This window comes from Lepisosteus oculatus, chromosome 25 (genome assembly GCF_040954835.1).
Source record: "Lepisosteus oculatus isolate fLepOcu1 chromosome 25, fLepOcu1.hap2, whole genome shotgun sequence".
Taxonomy (NCBI): Eukaryota; Metazoa; Chordata; class Actinopteri; order Semionotiformes; family Lepisosteidae; genus Lepisosteus; species Lepisosteus oculatus.
Genome location: NC_090720.1, coordinates 4,014,196 through 4,036,396, shown reverse-complemented (window position 1 = coordinate 4,036,396; position 22,201 = coordinate 4,014,196). Strand labels below are relative to the sequence as shown.

Here is a 22,201-nt window from a genome sequence, read left to right as displayed (position 1 = left end):
AGCCTTTAGTTTTCATTATAGCTTTTCTGCTGCAATAAAAGACTTATTTTGTGCCTTTAAAGTCAAAAGCTTTGCTGTAAATTTCGCTACTGCACTACTGATAATGATTCTTGTAATACTGCTGAGCCATGTAAGGGTGAACGTAAGCACCTCACTTAGAATTTTTGCTAAATTCCTGCGCTGTTCTCCTAGTCAGAACACCAGGAAATAAGAAAGACAGCAAATAAGAAGAGGCCACACAACCGATTGTGTCCCTTTGAATCTTAGTGCCTAACAGAAACTCTCAGACCAATAAGCTACAGAAATTCCTGTAAGGAAAAAGTGCCAGACTGCGTACCCTCCATTGCTACCTTTTTAATAAATTACTAGGAACACACAGCAAGCATCCTGAGCATCAGATGGTGATACAGTGCTCAGCAACATAAAATTGCCATGTCCTTCCCAACATCAAGGTCATTATGCACGTGGGATTCCGCTGCTGTAGTGGTGTGGTTTAGAGGGATCTGTTGTGGTTTTATCAATGGTCTATAACCATGGTCCCTTTGGCAAATGTCCTGTAAGATTTCGAAGGATGTTTCAGTCAACACGTACTGAAGACAAGGTTAAGAAAATAATTGGATATGTTACACAGCTGAGTGGTGCTACAGAATGAGATGAACCAAATGAGGCTCTGACTTTTCAGAGAAATTGCAATTCTACGCAACTTAGTTCTATTTAGGTCTAAGAATAACATATTTGTTATTCATATCAGATAATGTTTTTTCCATATGACATTTGTTCTGATTTCTCTGGAAATCTGAAATTCTTTGTGAATAGCAGGCATAATGACTACTGTGTAATCATCAATAACAAAGCAGAGGGGCAGTTCGCAAGTGGTTGAACCAGTGAAAAGCCTAGATGTCTGGAGGTTAACCCTGGGTCATGTTAGTTGACTGAAGTGGGCCAAGTGATGATGGAAGGAGAAACAATTCCGTAGTTATGCTTTGTATATGAATTGGGGTTTTAGTCACATTTTTAGTAACTGTGGAGCTTTCTGACGAATGTTAAGTACTTCCATAACTTCATCAGAACATCAGGTTAATGACTTTTTCTGTTTTTCAAAGTATTTTGTATTCTAAATTTTAATTGAAATGCTTATGGAAGTCTACGTGCATGCTGATTCTGTTATTCTTTGGGCTGGCAACAGAGTCTTTCCTGGTGCTACAGTAGATACTGTAGACTGATATGAAAATAACAGCTCTGATTCTGAAACCTTCCCATAGCTGATAGATGATAAAGCTCCTTCCAGCTATGTTGAGTTTAAACGGGCTGCGATGCCTTGGGATTATATTGTGCACAGAACAGGTGTAATAAATCTCAGCTGCCCTAGGTTTTCTTCTCAAGGTTTTAACTGGAACTGGTGCTCCCTTGCCTTGGCTGGATGTCCCTAATGCACAGATCTTAATTCTCCTGACACTGCTCCTAATTCCTAACTCAGCTGCAATTCCACATGCTGTTGTGCCGAAATATCATTGCTTAGGTCAGGCTCTATCCAGTTCTGAGGGGACAGGACAAATCTCTTACCGGGAAACATTAGAATTCCAGAATGAAAGATGAAAGACTTCGCAATAAGGACACAGAGGCGGCATTCAAACTTATAATGGAGAAAGGGTAAACTTAATATTGTTATGTTGACTAAACATTCAGAGTATCTCAATGACAAATTTGCACTTTCACAAAGCTCCCCCAACAACTCTGTAATACTGTCATTAGCAGGTGCAGAGCTACAGCCTAACCCAGGCATTCCTGTATTTCAAAGGACACAGACAATAACGGCTCAGTTTTTACTAGAAGGAATGAGAACTGTCGCAATGGTAAAAGCCCTAAAGAAGGTCTCTGCAGAGGTTTCTTGATAAACCACTGGGAGACAGAAAGAAATGAAATATTTTTTTCCCCATTTAGTGTTTTCCCCGTCTCTTTTTGAAAGTCATTTCTGCCCTCCTCAACAAGCAAGGACTGTGGAGGACCCACACAAGCAAATAGGTGTTTTAAATTTTTGGTCAGCTTTTTATGTGACATTTTAGTAAACTCAAAGGATCTCTTGTGAACTGGGGATACCACTGGCCAATTAGTTAACTACAGTAATTCTACAATCATAGAATAAACTGTTTGCATACCGATCATGACCAAAGTTAATTGGATAAATAAATATTCAAAATGTCTTATTTATATTTTTTAAATACTGGCAATAAACATGATACAATTGATACTGTTTATCGGAAAACCTCTAGACTGACAGGTGTTAGTTTGGACTTCTGATCAAGATACAGTACAAATGATCTTCTTCATGGATTTTACAGCTGCAGTGGTTTGCTACTTCACCATGGAGCACAGCTGTTAATACTGGAGGTCAAGGCCTTCTTACAGCAGTTGACCAAGTCAGATAATAAGGGAAATGAGAAGGCTCACTGAGACATGAAGCAATTTTATAGTAGCATTAATTGCCTTATCGTTCATTTAATTATGTGTCAAGGCAACTCTGTTGCAGAGTATCTAAAACCCTAAAAGTTAATTGCAATGTAATTCCGATTCATATGCTAATTTAAGCACACAGAAAATGACTGCATTGTTTACAACCGCTCCAGACATATCCTCTCCAAGAGATGAGTTCTTGTGTAGAATTTTTTTTTCATAAAGCATGCACTTTTTGTTCGATATTAAAACGTGAAGCAATGAACCAAAAAAATGAAAGACAGCTAAGGGATCGTTTAGTCAGGAGACTTGATGGGTAGGACATTTGATTTCACCCAACTGGCTGGAATAACTGAATAAACACCTTTTAATACATTTGGAATTGCTAAGTATTTTTTATTGCCTATCTATCACATTTGAAATTGACGAGTTTCTAAGACACTTCTATACCACTACGACTCCTGTAGTGCAACTAGAGAATGAGAGCCTGCAGACACACAGCTCCTGCATGAACACCTGTTAGAGGCATTCCCCTTTGAACATGCTGCAAGCTCCTCGGTGCCTCACAGGGGTTGGAGTGCAGAATCCAGGAGCCCCAGACTCCCACTGACTGCAGGAGCCTGCCAAGTAGAAACAAGTGGAATCGCTGTCCTGCCACAAAGCCAAGAGCACCCCAGCTGGCACATGCTGACCATGCTCTGGGGACTACCAATTATACACAGCTGCTAGGGAGCTATCAGTCACAGTCCGCTAGTAACAAGGTGGGATTTGAGGGTAGATTTAAGATGGGGATTTGTACCTTAAAAGATAATGAATCCCACTATAAAATATATTCAGATATTTAATGTAACAATGATAAACACATTCAGACAATAAAATGGTAAGCAGCTTTGTACAGGAAGATCCCTATAAATTATTTGTTTTAATGCTTAATCCAAGGGATAAAAACAATTGATCCTGCAAACAGAAATTCACAATGGAAATACAGCATCTGCAAAAATCCCATTAAGCACACAAGTTAAATAAGGTTCAGATTTCTATGCCCCCAGTCTCGTTGCTTTTTGCGGCACCACTTATCTAATTCAAGTTTGAAAAGAAAGCAGCAGTCCATTTTTAAAACCACCATGCTGAAAGAAGCTTAACATTTAAACACTTGAGACAAAAACACCATGGCAGTTTCTTAAGCCAATGAGCTATTGATGGTTGAATGGCCCAAGAAAGACTGAAGAGTGGCTTATGAAGACAATGTAAAATACTATTATTGGTTAAAAATGTGCCAGTGGTTATCAGGTTTGTTTCACCTGATGGGTTGAACTCCATCTTATCCCTTAAAAACAAATACATGACACACACTAAAAAAACAAGTTACATGACGCACATTGAAGTTTTAAATGAAGCACAGTGCTCTCCTGAGAATCTCAGCTGCAGCAGTGTGGATGGGGACCTGTTGATTCAGTCAGTAACTGCCAACCACAGATGTTTGTGCTGCAGTTAAAAACTATACCTTCTGGTTTTACACACAAACTGCCCAGGGGTACTCAGGTTTGTGAGAAAATCTTTTAAAAGCTCAATAACACACATATATCTTGATTTGTCTAATACATAAAAATTAATGTCCAAACATTTCAAAGTAAAAAGAAGCTTTTTTTCTTTTCCTTAAACATGACAGAAAGCTAGCTAATGCAACATTTCGAAGTATTTATTTTGTAGCTAATGCTTGCAAAGGGGAAAACTAAACAAGTACGCCAGTCACTTCTCTATTCCAGACGAAGATTCTCTCTGCTCTGAAGGGAGTGCAGTTGGGCAGATTCAGGGACAATTTACAGCAGCATTTCAACAACTTCAGTATTTACTTAAAAGTGCCTCCGTATCCAGCAAAACGTTTGTTAGTCAGTTCAAGAAGTATGAAGACAATGAACGGAGTAGTTTGGTTATGCTCCATTTGTTTTTTGTTATATCAATGACTGTGAGAGTAAAAGTCTACAATCAAATTGCTTGTAGTTTCAGTGCCTGCATTTTTCATTATCTTAAAGGGAAAGAAAGATAATTGGACAGACAGTCAGGAATCGGCGTGGAAAATATCTAAAAATTGCTGTCAATGGAATTCTCTCAAGTTGGCAATGAACAAATTGAGAGCCCCTTCGTCTGCATTTAAAAAAATAAAGATTCCCCAGGGACATATTATTTTAAATAGCTGCTCCTATAGTATATTCTTCAAATAACCCTGAAGAAAAAACAAATGGGAAATGTCACTTAATCATGCCATGTCTATTGAGAATATGTTCTGTACCCACAGTACAGGGGAGCACAAGCTCTGTCAGTGGAATATTAACACTGTCAGTCCCCACACAGATTTCTCTAAATGTAAGAACAAAGCAAGAAAGATTGCCTGTAAAACTGAATTAAACTGAAACCTTCAAACCCTGAAACATTTCTGCTTGGATAACATACTATGGAAAAAAAAACATTTTTTATTCCCAAATATTTTAATTCCTACAACAGATCTTCCTTCATTTAAGACTTAAATGTACAGCTGGCTAGGCTGTCTTAATAAATTAAGGCAAACGCATAGTAGATCAATTATTTATATCCATGATATAGAGTATTTCTGTTTTCTGATTGCAATTAAGACTAATTTCAGCTGGAGAATTTATTTCAGCCTTCTTAAACACTGCACACAAACGGGTTAATATTCCTTTTATATTCTAGACAAAAACGCACCTCACTTTCAGCTCATGATAAAAACAGGACACGACACAAACCAAGCAGGCTAAAACAAAGCACTCTCTCGCAAACCCTGAGGCTTCTGAACTTAAAATACTCCTCATTAATACAGAGGTGAGAATATGAAGTTTAAAAAGATGGATTTTTTTTGCTAAACATGACTTTATTGAACACTTTGAAATGAAGAGGTGCAGATTTGTTAAAAACAAAGAATAAGGGAAGGTTTTTGGAATGAATATGTTTACATTATTGTACTAAGGTAGTTAGTACATTTTACAAAGTACAGCAGACTATGACAAAAACTCCACCTAACCACTCCAGCTCTATCAGCTTAGCCATGTTTCTGCAATCCAGCCAGCTCATATGTGAAATGAAGTCATTCACCCTGTACATGTTTCAAAACTGAAGTGGGAATTTACTGTGCTACATTGCAGAAGGGAGAATGGCCCATCATGTTTATTTCTGACTCAAGGAGACGCCATTCTGAGTGCATCCTATACACCTGGAGCCACCTTCATGGGACGCCTGTGCAGCCCCCCGCTGTCAGGACAGACAGGAACAAGGACCCCACTGAAACAGAAGCTGTCGTCGTCATTTGAAGCCCACCCCAAAAGACAGACTCCTATTCAGACTGAGAAGACCTCCTGTGTAGACTGTGTACTCCATTGTATAATCTGTGGAAAGACAGCCGAGAGCAACAGCCACACTCTTTCACTACATTTACAGTCGGATATTTTAACTCTTGCCCTAAAGGCTCTGCAGCAGGCTGTGGTAGACTTTATTACTGTGCAAGCATAACTGACTGCCTTGCGAAAATGAAAACACAGGGCTGAACACTCTACTAAGAGACAACCTACAGCACAGGAGAGCAACTCCAACTTTTTCAAAAGCTGATTTGAACCACCCCACCGCCCAAAAAATAAATCACTGGTGCACACGTTTCCTCTCCAGCTGTCGGTTCCAAGGCTCACAGAAACTGGCGTAGTTAATTGTCCGCACCTTGCTCTGTTGATACTCCCTTCGCATCTTCCATTAGCAGGCCAAACAGAACATGGCAAGCCATGCAATTGGTGCTTATTAATGACAAGACCAGCAGGGGGAAAAATGTTTTTCTTTCACAAACATTTACCATTCATTCACAGGGTAATCACTATGCCATAATGCATGGCATTGAATGTACTGTACACTACAGTTCTATTCAGCTTCAATAAGCTATTCCAACGTCCAGGATAACTAAAGTGTCAAAGCTGAGAATCTTGTGAGTGCATGAGCATTGCATACATATTATATTTATGTAGCACACTGATTCCAAAGGAAATGACATTGTATTGAGAGTTTATAATTTCCACCAATGAAAATTATTTTTGCTGAGATGCAGAAGGAAAGTTTTTTGCTCACTCGTGGCCTTGCTAGAATTCAGGTGCTACATGTCTTTTCGTTCTTCAGGGTCTTTGGTTTTTGACAAACTCTTAATAGATTAAAAACAGACTTGCACTGGAGTTTTGAACCTGCCTTCATTTGCCAAAGCACACTGAAACAAAAGAAGGTTGTCAAGATGCAGCTCCTAAACAGTCCTAGAGATTACACCTGCCAGAGTAAGCACAGCTATTGTGCAACCTACATTGACAAGAGGCTTGCCGTAATGCTAAAAGTCATTATTAAACAACTAATCGATAAATGGGCTTTGTTGGGATGTACAGGTGTAATCTTGTAAATTCTGAAATACAGATTTGAAAAAACTGGCATCATTGCTCTGGCTAGATTTGTTAATAAGTAGTACATGGTCAGTTTCTCCTTGTTTTAAAAAACAATACTTTTGGTGTTATCTGAACAAGAACCTCCCTGAGCACTACTCTTTGAAAAGAACCATCATTCATCATCCTTATTCATAACCATCTTAGGAGCCCAAATTTGTATTCTCGAACGTCTGAACTTTTAGGAGTTTTCATTCTATGTTCCTGTCATTTACAAAACCGAATAAATGTTTTTCGTCAACATACATCTACTCTAAACATAGCTAAAATATGGGTTAAAAGTCTACAGCAGCACGGTGAAAAGAACAAAAAATACAAATCTTTAACCTTCCAGCATTGGAGGAGGCTGAGTCCCATGTAACCGCAATATCCATGGAACAAGCGGAGAAGACACTGGGCATTTATCTTCTCTGAGCACAAATCATACCAGTGGGAAAAAGCTTTCAGAAAATCCAAGGAAAAGGAGCCTAGAAAAAGATTAGCAGCTTAAAATGACTGGAGGACACGAACCACTGATAAAACATGAATAAAAGGCATGAACATAGCTGTTGAAGTCTGAAAAGTACATCATGTGCATAAGGAGCCTTGCACAGCATTTTCACCTATAGATTTATTTTGCTTATTATAAAGAGGGGAAACACTGTTCTTGCAACAGACAGCAATCCATTCATTTATTCAAATTAACCTGACTACTGCACAAGGAGCCAGCTCTCGTCTTGCAAAGTCACCTTAAGTAAGGAAAGGAAGATTTATTCTGAGGAGTCACTCTGGAATATATTAATGGAAATGATTAGCTGGCAAATGTCATCAGGAGCAGAAATGGGAAAAGACAGTCAGGCATTCTCTGCAGCTTTATAAAAACCTTGCAAGTTCTTTAATGCCAGCCAGGATGAGCAGCACTCCATACAAAGTCTCAGTCCAAAAAAAAACAGCTTTGCTAATGAATCTATGATCTCTGCCAGGCCAAGCATTTTGAAAATGACACTGAAACCAGAAAATAAAAATTCAAATGAATGATGCACAAGCGACAGCAGGTTTCTGCTGTATAGTGGCCGTCACGTTTGTCTCACACGTGAAAGGTCCCCAGTCCAAAACAGAGCAGAAAGATAATTTAATGAAATGTTACAGCAGTAGTCAGCAATATTGTAATATGCTAGTCAGCAATACTGCCTTACAACTTCAGGGTCCAAGTTTCAATTCCAGGCTGGGGTCTCTGTGTGGAGTTTGTAGATTTTTCTCGGATTTGTATGGTTTTTCACCAGGTGGAACACATTTCCCCCACCTCTTGGAAACAGGCAGAGGAGGGCTGATAAGCTTCTCTGAATTGCCCCTTTTGCAAAATCCCGCAAGAGGATTTTGTTTTAAAAATAACATGTATCGCTAAAAGAACATGTGTCTAATGAGCTTTAAATTTAAACATTAAAAACAATAAAAAGCAACAGCCACAAAACACAGTACAGTGATAATCGCAGTTGTGCGTGTCTAATTATGGGAATCGATTTACCAGCGCTCTCGACAGAAGTGTGATGTTATGAAACCATATGCATGACATTATTCAATTATATGAAACATTGACAGAATATTTTCCAGAAACCCTACCTTAAATTACATTTTTCTTTTTAACATTGTCATATGTAACTGTCCTTGTTACATACAGTATGTATCTATTCTGGTGTATAACCTTGCTTCACCACCACGCCTGTCAGTAAGCGTGCAAGTGAAAGGAACGGTGCGCGGAGGTTTTCTTCTTGAAAGAGAAGCAAGATGCCACAATTTCTCCAAACAGCTAATTAAATCTGTTTGGGTATCCCTCTCTACTAAGGATTCATCCCCTGGTCTTTTTTACAAAGGGCTTTCACTGCCAGCTCAGTGGCCACTGCCTGGACCTTCCTGGGCATCAACAGCAAAAGCTACTGTGTAATGCTTTGGACATACACTGAGCTTATTGAGATGCAGTGAGATAGAAGACAATAAGTACCTCAGATTCCAATTCCAATGCCAAATCTGCCATTCGCCATTCAATCTGAACATCAAGCCACCATCTTCTGCAAGGAGCGGAGGCGAACAATGGACCGATAGTCAATGAATGCAATAGTGTTCAAAGCAGATTTTCTAACAATCTTACAGTCTCGGATCACACAATGCTACACACCATCACTGGGAATTACAATACCATAGTGGTGCCCTGTAATAAAATTACACCAAGCCAATGGCATTATGATTAGCCCATAGCTGTCCTGGAGGACGGAATGCAATACACTCTCCTGATAACATAATCCCTTCTAATGCTGAGCAGTGCCTCACATTGCAAACAAACTCCTGCTTTTGAAAGAAAGCTGCATCTCATTAGAGAATATTACCTTGCTGTATATTAGGAATTAAAAAAAATACATTTTGAAGATAAAACTACGTTTCGGCAAAATGCAGGTCTTCAGACGACAGCTTTTTTGCGTGCACAGAGATCTTTACAGCTCCTTCAGCCTTTTATCACAATGGAAACTTGGACACACATAAGACTGGTTCTGTGGTTCTAAAGAAATGTAAGCACATGACTCCTTCCATTATTTATTATCACAACATTTACTATTGTATTTTTTTTCAGTTTAGGTATCTTCTTAAAGTGCCTTGACTGAACAAACACTCCCAGACTGAGCCATCAGTTTTCATATGGTTTCATCAGATTGACAGCCCGGTCTTCCATCACTAATGGACGAGAGCACAGTCCCTCGGCAGGTTTAGAGCAAGCCAATGGCAGGCTGTGTTTTCATTCCGACTCCCACCCATCTTCAACCTGATTAGCCCAAATGGCTCACAAGAATTGCCAGAGCCTCGGGGTTTCTTTGTGGAGGAAAGCAACTTCTCGAACCGCCGATAATGGTATTACATCCGATATCTCAAAGGCTGTCAAATATTCAAGAGATATTTTATTTTCCCCCTTCTTATACACGTTTGTTGAAAAAGAAATATATAGCAACGGACAGATAATTCACATTTAACTGAAAAGAAATGCAAGATAGTTTTGAAAGTCAACAAAGCTAAAAATACAAAACAAGTCAAAAGAGCAAGCAGTAGTTACCTCCAGCTGCTCCAGTTAACTATGACTTTCCAAAAACATACTGCCAGGTAAATTTGCCCAGGTGTCATTGTGTACATGTCTGTATCAGGCCTGTGAAAGGACTGGTGTCCCATCCAAGGTGTGTCCCACCTTCCCAGGATAGGCTCCAGTGCCCCACAACCATGAATTCGAGAAAGCAGTTAGAAAGTCATCATCATCATAAAAAGTGTGTTCTCATTCGTTCTCAAAAGCTGTTCTCATTCGTGTAGGAGACTTTAACCTGAAACCAATAGTCTCTACTTGTTGTCTATCAGGCTTGTGCTGACTCCTCCCCCATTGCATTCAAACCTTTACAATGCAATTTCAATTACTGAAACAAATCAAATTATTAGAGAAGCCACACTAACTGCTATCTGGTAACACAAATTGTTATCCCAATAGAAACAGGTCATTACATGTTCTTCTTTCAATATACAGTATGATCACATATTACCTTAATCCTAGAAACACAACTTAAATGTCTGGGTACGTTCCTGCATGTTGCAAAGATAAAAAAAAAAATTTTCACAACACAACAGAGTTCAGAATCTGTAAAATGTCTAATTAGTCTGTTTGAATTTATAGCACAGGCAGCAGCTAATTAAAAGGATCCAGATTTACTGAACAGCAGAACACTGCATGTTCATTTGCACTGCTCTGCACCAAAGCTACAGAAATAGAGCGACACTTGGATTTTGGCCCGTGTTGATAAGAAACCAGCCCAGAGCTGCAGTAATATTTTTTGAATCTTCTGGTGTGTCAGGGGTGGGTGGGAGGGAAATGATTGTAACGAATACTGATCACACACAGGATCGGACCTTCACCAGAATTGACCTTGCTGAGCATCTGGGATAAACTCTAGAGGCCCAAAACAAACACCTGACATCTGATTGCGAATCAGTGGCTTGAAAGACTGTAATCTGCTTTTTTTTTATGGAATCATATTTTCATCAAAATCAAGCTTCAGATTTTAGGCCTTCAGCACATGCATTTGTATTCTTGTAACTAAATATATCTGGTTCCTGGCATTAATCTTCACCTCCCACTTTAAACAGTGACAAAGCTATTGTTTATTTCATAGAGCTAGCTATCTCTCAAGCTCAGTTACTGCACAAATAAAGATTATTACAGGACAGATTGTGCTACGGAAGCTGACCTCCAAAAAGTAAAAAAGCAGTAAACTGCCAATCTGTAAAGAAAATCTTGGCATTCCAGATACATTAAATGCATTCATTCATTGCATACACATTTTTTCCTAAATGCTGGAGTACAGACTTGCTTTGCTGTACGGACAATTGCGCCACCACTTTCAGAACAGAAGTAAAATATTAAGACATTAAGATAAAAGGGCTATTTTGAACTTAAAGCCATTCTTTTGTGCATGTTTCCAGACACATCATAATCAAATTCAAAATGACATCAAACAAAAGGTGGAATTAACCCCACCACAACAAACCATTTGTGGTTGTGCAAATGTACAGTAGGTAGTTGTGACTCCCTTAGCCCACTGTATTCCAGGTTTAGCTTCTTCACTATCAAACCACAATGAATCATATCCACCTCTTTTCAAACTACATATTCCTTTCCTGGACTGCATGCTTCTGGTGTTCAGAGGCTCTGTATTTCTTGCCCTCTGTTTGAGTGTTGCTCTGGGTGATTTAGTGAACCCCCCCACCCCCAACACCACTGCTCTGGAATATCTGTCTGTTAAAACACGACCAAACACCTGCCACCCCGATCTTCTATGCTGGAGGCAGGAGACACAGAACAGCTTGTTCAGAGGGATGAATTCATTAAGAGAGCAGGGACTGAAATGGGCATTAGCATCAGAGCTCCAGAAAGCAGTGAACACATGCTTTTCCCCCTTTGTGCAACATTTAACTAGATTATCTTAAAAAATGCACAAGATCACAAAGATTTACCACAGTCCTCCAAGTCACTTAGCAGGATTCAATACAGCGAGAGTGTAAAATTTCAGCATGTTGAAAGGCGTAGACAGAAGTAATTAGCACTAACGAGCGTCCAAGATGATCAATGCAGAGTGTGTGCCCTCCATCGTACACAATTACCCCCTTCGTAAGCTGGCACTACTCTCCTGATGACATACAAAACAGCTATGCTGCCAGAATGCTGAACACATTTTATCCCATTTCATTTGTCCTTGTGGTTTACTGTTCATAAAATTAATAGCTCTTAAGGATCTTCTTTCTAACGTGGTTTTTACGAAAGGTCCACTGGCTACAGTTCAGGAAAAAGCATTAACAGTAAGCTGGCCAAACAGAGAGAGAGAAAAAAATCACCTCAGATAAAATCATATTCCAGACAGAAAATGACTGGATTTTGTTTCACTGAATGAACTGCTGAGAGTTATTAGAGACATTGTTTTTTAAATGGTTAGAAGATAAAAGCCAAAGGTCAGTGGGGAAATTTCACAAGTTATTTCAGGCACATTCATTAGCTCTAACATGTTCATCCACAGCACTCTCACATGAAAAGAGATGAAAAGATCTGTGGCACACTGGCAGCTGTCTGCAGCAAACAAATCTTCACATCTTATTACTGTAACAGATTTGAATTTCATAAGCACTTAGTGATGTTTTAACATTTGCATTTTATTTTGCAAAACGTAAAAATACTTATCCCTTACAGGTCTGACCTGCACTCAAGCTGAACTCTAACTGACTGAAAGAGTCATATTGATTATGCATCTTAAAATAAAGCTCTGGGTATCCCTAAAGATTAAATTTGATAAGGAGCAGCCTATATGTACAAATGTACAGAATCACGGTCTTTACTGATCCAAACTGCCTTAGTCAGTCACCATGCATACACAGGAGGGAGAGCAATGAGTTCAAGCAATGAGGTAAAGAATGATTAAAGTTGGTGGAAAAAGTTGGGACAGGTCTGTGATGACACAACCTAGGATTGTCTTACTTCTTAGAGATGTGGTGAAACAGTTTGTCATAGGCTTCTCTACAACACGCAGAGAAATGATGGATGATGACTACCAGGGTCACAGTAAAGGCTAGACTTCAAAGATTTATATTCTCAGGACCATATTAAGCTTTCTTACACTAAAATGTGACAGCATGTATTTTAGGATATTGATGGGGGAGGGGTTAACTGGTTAAACTAGCTTTTCCAATTTTATTATCTGCCAATTTCAACCATAGGGACTTGCACGCTTTTTATGTCGCAGGGTAATTTCCTAGAAAATTTCCCTTGAATTATGTAGCTCATGGGTACAAAAGCAGCATGGGATTTGAACCCACAGCCCCCCAGTAACGAGTCCAGATTAATTACGGACTTGTAACTGGGAGGCTTCGGTTGCCCAACCACTGCCTCACACTGCTGCCCTTTGTTAAATGAAGATCCATTTGTTTAGACTTCTCTCCCACATACAGACTGTAATCCTGGTGTCCCACAATCGTTCACAAGGAAAGACGTGTCGCACAACTATCATAACCAAATCTAACCCCACTCAAGGTCAGTGTAATATTTGCATAATTTAAGACGTCTTTTAAATCAAATACTTATTCATTTAAGGTTTTAGTACAAAAATGATTGAGTTGGATTACACAAAGGAATATATTTGCATAGTTCAGCCAGACAAGAATGATTCTAATTACTTGCAAATTGTCCAAAGGGGGCAAAACATTATTGCTGGATTCTCACAATTTGTTTTTACAGACCAAGGAGAATGACCGTGATGCCTCTTTAAAGAATATTTAGCAGATAAAAGATGTGAGGGATAAAAGGGTTATGCAAAAGATGAATAAATGGTTTTATTGTTTTTTCAAGGTAATCTGCACATAAAAATTAAACATTTGTCAAAAGCTATATTATGGATGCTTTGGAACTGAGAGAAATTGAATAATAAAGAAAGTATTTTCAAGTATTATAAAGGTAAAAACAAACCATCTAGTTTCACTGCAGACCTAAAACAAAGAGTCTTTCAAATTACATTCTGAAAACCCAATCTATAAATCCATTAATATTCACTGTGACCTATTCAGATGATTTTTTATCAATAATTTATTGCTACACCAGCTGTCGGCCTGCCAGTCTGCCCCAGCTGCTAAAATGTTACACCTAAAAATGGGGATTTCCCCAGCTTCAAAAACAAAACCAGGTACAATTCTTTAATTGTCCTATGTGCCAAGTTAGCACACTTCATATTCACTCTCCTGATTAATAGAGAACTCCCCTGCCAAGTCTTTGATTAGAAATCCCACAAATGCACTGCTAAAATGGGAAATTTAAATATTAATACAAATGGGTTTGCAAGTTGGGTCACCCAGTCTGTGTTTGCAATAACCACATCAAAACCATCAGTGCTCTTTGTCTAATATATTGTTCCTTGTAAAACTGCAGAATACAATTTGCTGTGGATTGGTGAGGTCTCTTAGGTTTCAGCATGTTGAATATACAGTAAGTGCTTGGTAAAGACACGATGTTCTAACAAAGGAACATTGAACTATGCAATCGCAATCCTGCTACAGGCCAAGAAGGTACACGACAACCAATCTGGCTCAGCATGTCTCTCTTTGCCTGTCATTGCGTCCCTTCTCCGATGTCCAAACAGTACATGATGTAAGATGCGGAGAACAGTACAGAGTGAAGCAGGTTCTGTCAAGACACAGGCTGCATGATTAGCACAGTGGGGAAAACTGACTCTCATTGGCTGCAATTCCTGCTTGGATTTTGGTAATCTTTGCCATAGGGATCAGGTTGTCTCCTAGCACTGCTGTTCCTAGAGAAGTAGAGATGACTGCCTTTATGGAAAAGCCTTCGGCAGCAAACCCTGCAGTAGAAACACTCCCAGGTACCCACACAGGCAGCCTAGCTCTGCTGCCCGTTAGAGAACTAATAGAAGACTATGACTGTCTGTACTTCTATTTAAAGACTATTGTGCACTGCTGTGTCTTTCATGTTCTGCTTCTGCTCTTGCTGAAGGCATGCTTTACTCACGACCTGAGAGAAGCATTCCTATTGAAATTCACGTTTTGGTGATCAAGAGGTTTCTGCAAAGCAGGAGAAAAATGACTGCTGGTAAATTAAGTCAATAATGAAACAGGAAGCCACCTTAGTCACAGCAGATTAACACTGTGTGGAGAACTCTTCTATTCCAAAGGAGATTGCTCTAACTTTTCATCATGACACAGGATGTTCTATAGGGCAAACCATTACATTTTTATGTAGTTACTATGATGAAGAAAAATATTATTTTCTTGTAATAGCCTTTGCTTTTTTTCCAGATTGCCACTGAGAACAATCTGAAGACATTGGAAATGCCTACACAGCCTTTATTTCTATTTCTCTGACCCCATACAAAGGCACTCTGCATGTGGGTTTTAATCCTAGGTTGTGTACAGTATGTTACTCCTCCCTTGATAAGAGAGCATATGAATATGAAGGAATACTGTATGTCACACTAATGGCTTCTTTGAATGCAAAGGTTAGATAAATAATTTGCATTCTGGTCATGTTAAGTATTTAACATAATGCCAATCGGAATCAGGAACATTTTTAGCGAAAAGAAGGCACTTTGCCAAATATTGACTCAGGCTTTGTTATGATCTTTGTTGTAGCAATCAGTAACAGACTCACTTACACACCACTGACAAACAGCTAGTAAGCCCAGTTGTTTCTGTTCAGTTTAGTTTCAGAAAAAGATGGGGGAAAGGCATTGATACTTTATTGCTTATTGCCATAACAACCAGTTGCATGGAATTTGGTGTACATGCAGATACTGTATATAGTTTACATGTTCCTTTCATATATGCGCAATGTAAACACTTCTACACATGAATCAATTTGACAACTAAATGAATTTTTTTCAGGGCACCTTTCTCTTATGTGATAAAGAGGAGTGTGTATTTCACAAATGTTTGTATAAATTCAATCCTGTTCATGCCAGAATTTATTTAGAATTACATCACAGGCCTTTATTAAAGGACACAGGTTACAATGGCAACATTCATTAAAAATCAAAAGAGCTAATGCTCTTCGGTTTCATGCAATTAAAATCCACAGTTGTTAATATCGAGAAGCTATTTGTTTGCTTTGTGGCCAGCAGTGGCAATAAGCAAGCATTTGATGATCAAAGCTAACACTGCCTATAACCTGATTGATTGGAAAAATCAATTTCTCATTTCATAACACTGATCTAATGATTTACGAGGAACATGTTCTTAGCATAAATAGCACAGCATAGCATAAACAAGGTAGCATCAATGTACTACTGTACTACATCCTATACATCAGCTGTGATCAACTGATCTCTTTGGCACTGAAACTAAAATAGGCTTTTTGAAATGTACCACAAACATTTACGTACAGTAACACAATCTTTATACAATGTAAAGTCCCAGAGCACTGGTTAGGCAATTCAAAGTTTTAAGAATTAGTCTGGTTGTTTATAATAAAATATCCGAAGATCATAAAAGTGTCTGTCAATGCCTTTAGTTTCCCCACTTGAGAAGGAAATGAAAACAAACCCACATTTGTAATCATGCCTTTCTAATTTTGTCATTTCTGTGTGACCCTGGCAGGAAAAATCTAAGATCAAGATTTGACTGACAGGCACTCCTAAACTCATTCTAACTCATAAACAAAGGGGAAAAGCATTTCTAGGCCCTGCCAATCATTCCGATTTGATTTAAAGATGAGGAAAAGCACAGAGTGACAAATGCATTAAACTGGAGTTATTAACTGATTTTTTTAAAGCAGCATAACATAGCTACTTCATTTCTCTCACAGATCTTAATAAGGTGTCCCGAAGACCCAGTACTACCATTATATGGGAAAAAAACATGTATTAGACTAAATCCAAGTACACATTGTTACAGTGCATTAATGCTTGATCACAGCAGCTTAATTATAACCGCCAGTGATACTTTTGCATTGCTGAAGAGGTACTGTCTTTTTTTAACAATTTAATTCTGAACCATGAGGTTAAAATATTTGAGCAATAAGAACTGACATATATGCAAAGCCTCGCAGACTTAACTGCTTCCCCAGCAGAAAGCACAAAACGTTTCTTATGTTTAATAAAAACCATTGATCTTAATATATAAATACAATAATGTAGGGGACAGGAGCATACAAATGACAAAATATAGTGAGTCTTCATCATCCCTATAAAAAAAGATATTTTTAAAAAGGCAGTTCATATTTATTTGCTATTAATTCGTCTAATGAGTCTGCAGCCTCTTGTTTTAAAATCTAACTGTTCAATTTAGCTGTTATTGTAATGTCAGAAACTTTGCTACTTGAAATACTGTACTGGCAAAGTACATCCAAAGTACATGTTGTAGATCCTCAATTATTCCCAAGTACCAAGCAGAAAGTTAATGTTTAAATAAGACGTTTATGCTGATCAAGTAACATATTCTGCAGCACAAATAATAAAAAACAAAATGTTGCTCAAATTGGTACTTTTTTATATTTCTTACATTCACTACATTGTTATGGGCATCTTCCATTCAAAGCTCAGGACTGCATACGTGAAAGATTAGTTCAACAAAGTCAGTCTGAATCTTCCTGATTCCTGATGGGTTCACCAGCTTAATCAGGTACTATTCTAGTAGTCCTGCCATGAATAGTAGGCTTTTCTGAATTGACCCAATAAATCAGTTTAGTCTGATCACAACAGAGGATGTGTTTCTCCTACTGTGACGTTATGTGATGAGGTACTACTCACTGAGTTCATGAAGAAATTGCATTTTTTATCCAATTCAAAAAATAACGAGAGAGAATAAGTCTCTGTGTCCTTGGTGTACTGATAAGTTCTAAGATAACTTATTTCAAGAATACTCTTTGTTTTTTCTTACATTATGCAGGTTTTGAATTAACGTGCTCATAGTGTAATAGTTATTAACAAATTAAAAAGTTAAAAATACATTGGATAAATATAAATGCTACTGAGTCACGCGGTGGTGCAGTAGTAAGCATCGCTGGGTTCAATTCCAGACCCGGGATGCAATCTGTATTGACTATGTACTGTATGCTCTGCCCATGTTCGCATGGCTTTTCTCTGGGTTTTCTCCAGTTTCCTCCCTCAGTCCAAAGACATACCGGTAGGTTAATTGGCTTCTGGGAAAACTGGCCCTGGTGTGAGTGTGTCTGGCCTGCGATGGACTGGCGTCCAGTTCAGTGTGTACCCTGCCTCGGTCCCATTGCTTGCCGGAAGAGGCTGTGGCTCCACCACCACAACCCTGAACTGGAAGAAGCCGATAGAAAAAGGATGGATAAATGCTACTATAAGGAGAGAGCATTATTTCGTCTTAGAAAAAAAGGAAAGGAAATTTATGCGGTGGCATTTTTATTAGTGTAATCAAAGGTCTAAATATTTCAAAATAAAAGAAGATTTTGAACCTGTTCCAAGAATTCCAGTCTTTTTTCAACAAAGCCAACAGTGGTTAACATGCTGCAGTTATTGCAAACAGTGCAGAAGCCAGGAACTACAGTACACATTCGTGCTTGCTGCCAGACAAATCATCCAATTACTAAGATCATTACAGGACTGTTGCAATGGTGAAAGGGGAATGAACTACTCCACATACCAAAGTGACAATGTGAATTCAGATCCAGAGTGTGGGATGAGCAGTCATCAACATCTGCTGATCAGTTTACCACATGCAACAAATCCATATAACTTGGCTTTTTCCTAAAACGCTGATGTCTGTTAGTTGTCCTTGTTGCAGAAAATCTCACCTTTATAATGTACAACAGCTAACCCATTATACTGTGACTCTTTTGACGATATGGCCAAAACTCGTATTCCTGGGAATTCAGATATTTATTAATATAATAGGTATAATGAACACAGCAATTCTGTTTTAAAACATGAAGAACACCACCATCAAGGGAAGAATTTCACCTGGACCAGCAAAAATATGCGATACAGGAATATAACCTGTGCAATGCTGATAGCTTTTTTTCCTGCTGGATTAGTACAAGCTTAAAATGGGAGCTGGCAAAAGCCCCAGAGTGCTTCTGGTAGGTGATGTTTACAGTCGGGATCTGTGTGGCTGTTGAAAACTCCCCAGTTCATCTCACACGAGGATGCACATCAGAAATAGAGCTGACCCTCACAACACAAGCCACGGTACCCTGATATATCCACAATTAAATAACAAACACTTAACTGGGACTTAACTGTCGAGAGGAATTGACGACAAGGCTTTTTTGAAAATCAGTCAAGTGTTTTTTGAAAGGGAATTACTCTATTGCAACACCTCGAGTTGCCCGAGCCCCCATGATAGAACTCTCACCCATGGGAAGACAAAAATAAAGTATGGGCTATTAATCACATGTGAACACTTTCTGCATTTTGATACGGTGATTAAAGTCAGAAGAAAAATCAAATACAAATTTAGAGGGTTAAAAACCTGGACTCAATAAAAAAAAACTAACGTCTACAAAACCCAATGACTGATAAGAGGATTTCCCATCAGAGAGAAACAGAAGCCCCAGGCAAACAGGCTGCCAACCAAAACCATAGAGCTGGAGTTCACTACAGTCTTCAATCAAATCAAAAAACTGCTGCTACACCAGTGTACGATCTGCACGTGGTCTTCACATCTCAGAAATGTTATACAAAGACTCAAAACAATGTTTACATGTTCATACTAAAATACAAAAGTTAACTGACATCATTTTTGACATCCAGATATAAAACCGACTGGCCAAAGCTATGCACTGTAATGTTATAAATGCAATGGAATATATGACAATAGATTTCTAATGGAATTTGCAGAACCCTGTTATTTGCTAGGGCTAGGGTATGCGAGATTCATTGCTTCCAAGATTGTTTCAATTAATTTTCTGCTAAATGCTACATTGTATTCGATGAAAAACCAGTAGTATTCATGAAACTAATCATTCTTCTAAGCATGAATTATGGTATTCCAGTAGCAATGACAAAAATTAAAGAAAATATTGAGTTTATCATAGTTGCCATCGAAGTCATATTTAGTAATGAAAGATTGATCTACTCTGTGATCTCCATAGGATTTGATTAAAAAAAAACAGATGTATAGGATTACAGAATACTATTTACATTTTTACCTTATGTAGATGTATGCTAAAGCAGAGGTTATCCAAAATCACAAAACAACGCAAACACAAATTACAGCTGATGTAAATTATTTATTGCAAAACTCATCTGAAATTAGTTTTCACTGTTTCTCTGGCAACCAGTAGCAAGAGTTGCCAGTATGCTAACAGCCACCCCTAGTCTCTAAAGGTTAAGGTGTTCATGACTGGATGATGCATGTACTAAAGGAATCACCTGCAGTCTTAGTACACCATTTAAGCAGAATGACATGCAGATGGAAGTTGCTCTTGTGAGAGACTGGTGTAAAACACAATGATCTCATGAAAGATGGACCATTATGCCTCCTGTGCAAAAATGAATGAACAATGCTCCTTTGTCGACTTGGACAATTTCTACAAAATAATCTTGGCTTGTAATGAAAGGAGTGCCTTGTATCAGTAGCCTCGCCAATCTCTCACCACTCCCACTGTAACAAACAAACATTTTTTTTTACATCTGACAAACTAAACCCCAAAAGGAGAGGAAAGTCTGTAGCTGAATTACCGAAGCCACTGTTAATTATGTCAAATAGGCTTAAATTATGCAGGAGGCATCTATTTTAACCATCTTACTACAATGCACAACATTACAGTGTATAATCAGATAGAAATATCCATCTCCACTGGGCACCGACATACCAGTTTAAGCTGCCTCTTTGTTTTCTTATTGTCGTACCTAAAAATAAACTTGCACAGCAATAGAAGCAATGGTTCATGTAAATACACCTGTTCATTCATAAGATTAAGCACTTACAACAAAACATACACCCCAGTCTGTTTATATATTTACAGTGTGGGGAACAGCAATTTTATAAGACCAGCACATACCATCACTCTTTTTGGGTTGCATGTTCCTCCCTGAAGGAGCCAGCAAAAAAAAAAATATCTTTGAAACCTATTCACTGTATGTCCTTGTCCCTTCAATTTAAAAATAAAGCTAACCTTCTTGGGTTTTTTTCCTCTCTTTTCCTCTAAATCCCTCAGCTAGCACAGTCAGCCAGGTATGTCATTACTTTGTAAATTCGCCTTGCAGGCACAGCACAGCACAGCACTTCCTAACAGGTTAAAACCCCTTTCAGATAACAATAGCATGATGGGGCAGGACAAATGGAACGGTGCTGGATGGACCAAGTGGGGTGAGTTGTGGGGGGGGGGGTGTGGAGGGTGGAAAAAGCACACATTTGATTTTTACAAAAAGCAGCCTTTCAAGAGTCTTCAACCAAATACGGCATCTCACAGAACACAAAGCACACACAGCATACAGCCGCCTCCGATACGCACATTCCATGTCACCTAAATCCTGCTAATGACAGAGGCACAAAATCTACAGCCAGACCGAGATGTATAGCTCACCGGTTTCCTTCTTCCTTCTTTTTGCCTCCTTCAGCACATTATCCTGGCTGCCTGACGTTGCACCGGCTAGGAAATGCACATTCCCTCCTCACTGGTGCTTCTCCTTTCCTCCCTTTTAATTATTTTTTTTTTGCTCTCCTCTCGCCCAGCACCGCTACTCCTCTCTTTATTTTGGGGGGATTGTTTTTTTCCTTCTTGCTGCTGCTACTGTTGCCTCTGCTGCTTTCTGAATACTGATCGGCAGCAAGGACAAAAGGAGGGATTGGCTTGAACATTAAGAGCAAATATTTTCTGGTAGAGTGCTTCCCTCCTTGCTCTGTCTCATCCTTGCCTCATGTATCCAGGCACGGGTGTTGCTCACTCCCTTGAGAGCCAGTGGCAAACAGCTGAGGCACAATCGAAAATGCGGCATGGAAGAAAGCAATGGATTGAAGCCTTGCACAAGGCAGAACACATCCCAGTTTAATCGCTGCCGAAACACAGAGGAGAGAGAGAGGGAGACGGGGAGGTCTGTCAATGCACTTTAGAGGATCTGCTCTTACCAACCTCTTAGTGTCCTTGATTCAGGAGAATGGGATTTTATCAACCCAAATACACGGCTATCTTTATATCAGCACAGCGTGTTTTTAAGTCACCGGGAGCATCCATCTAAAATATTAAAACTGCTCTTCCAGAGGTGCACCTTGTGATTTAACCTAAATTGAAAAAGCAAGCTTTCATGATA

The 22,201-nt window shown here is 38.9% G+C and overlaps 1 protein-coding gene across 3 annotated transcripts in view; it reads right to left on the bottom strand.

The window, feature by feature from the left end:
- The window catches only part of prkcz (protein kinase C, zeta), a 161,451-nt gene that overhangs the window by 94,368 nt on the left and 44,882 nt on the right, over window positions 1-22,201 (bottom strand). The window contains exon 1 of one of the 3 annotated variants that reach the window (XM_015337185.2): window positions 20,953-21,161. The exons of the other annotated variants lie outside the window; for them this stretch is intronic. Within the exon in view, the coding sequence (XP_015192671.1) occupies window positions 20,953-20,974 (22 nt within the window). The 5' untranslated portion in view covers window positions 20,975-21,161. Of the gene's footprint in view, window positions 1-20,952; window positions 21,162-22,201 lie in introns of those variants that run through there. 3 annotated transcript variants of the gene reach the window in all.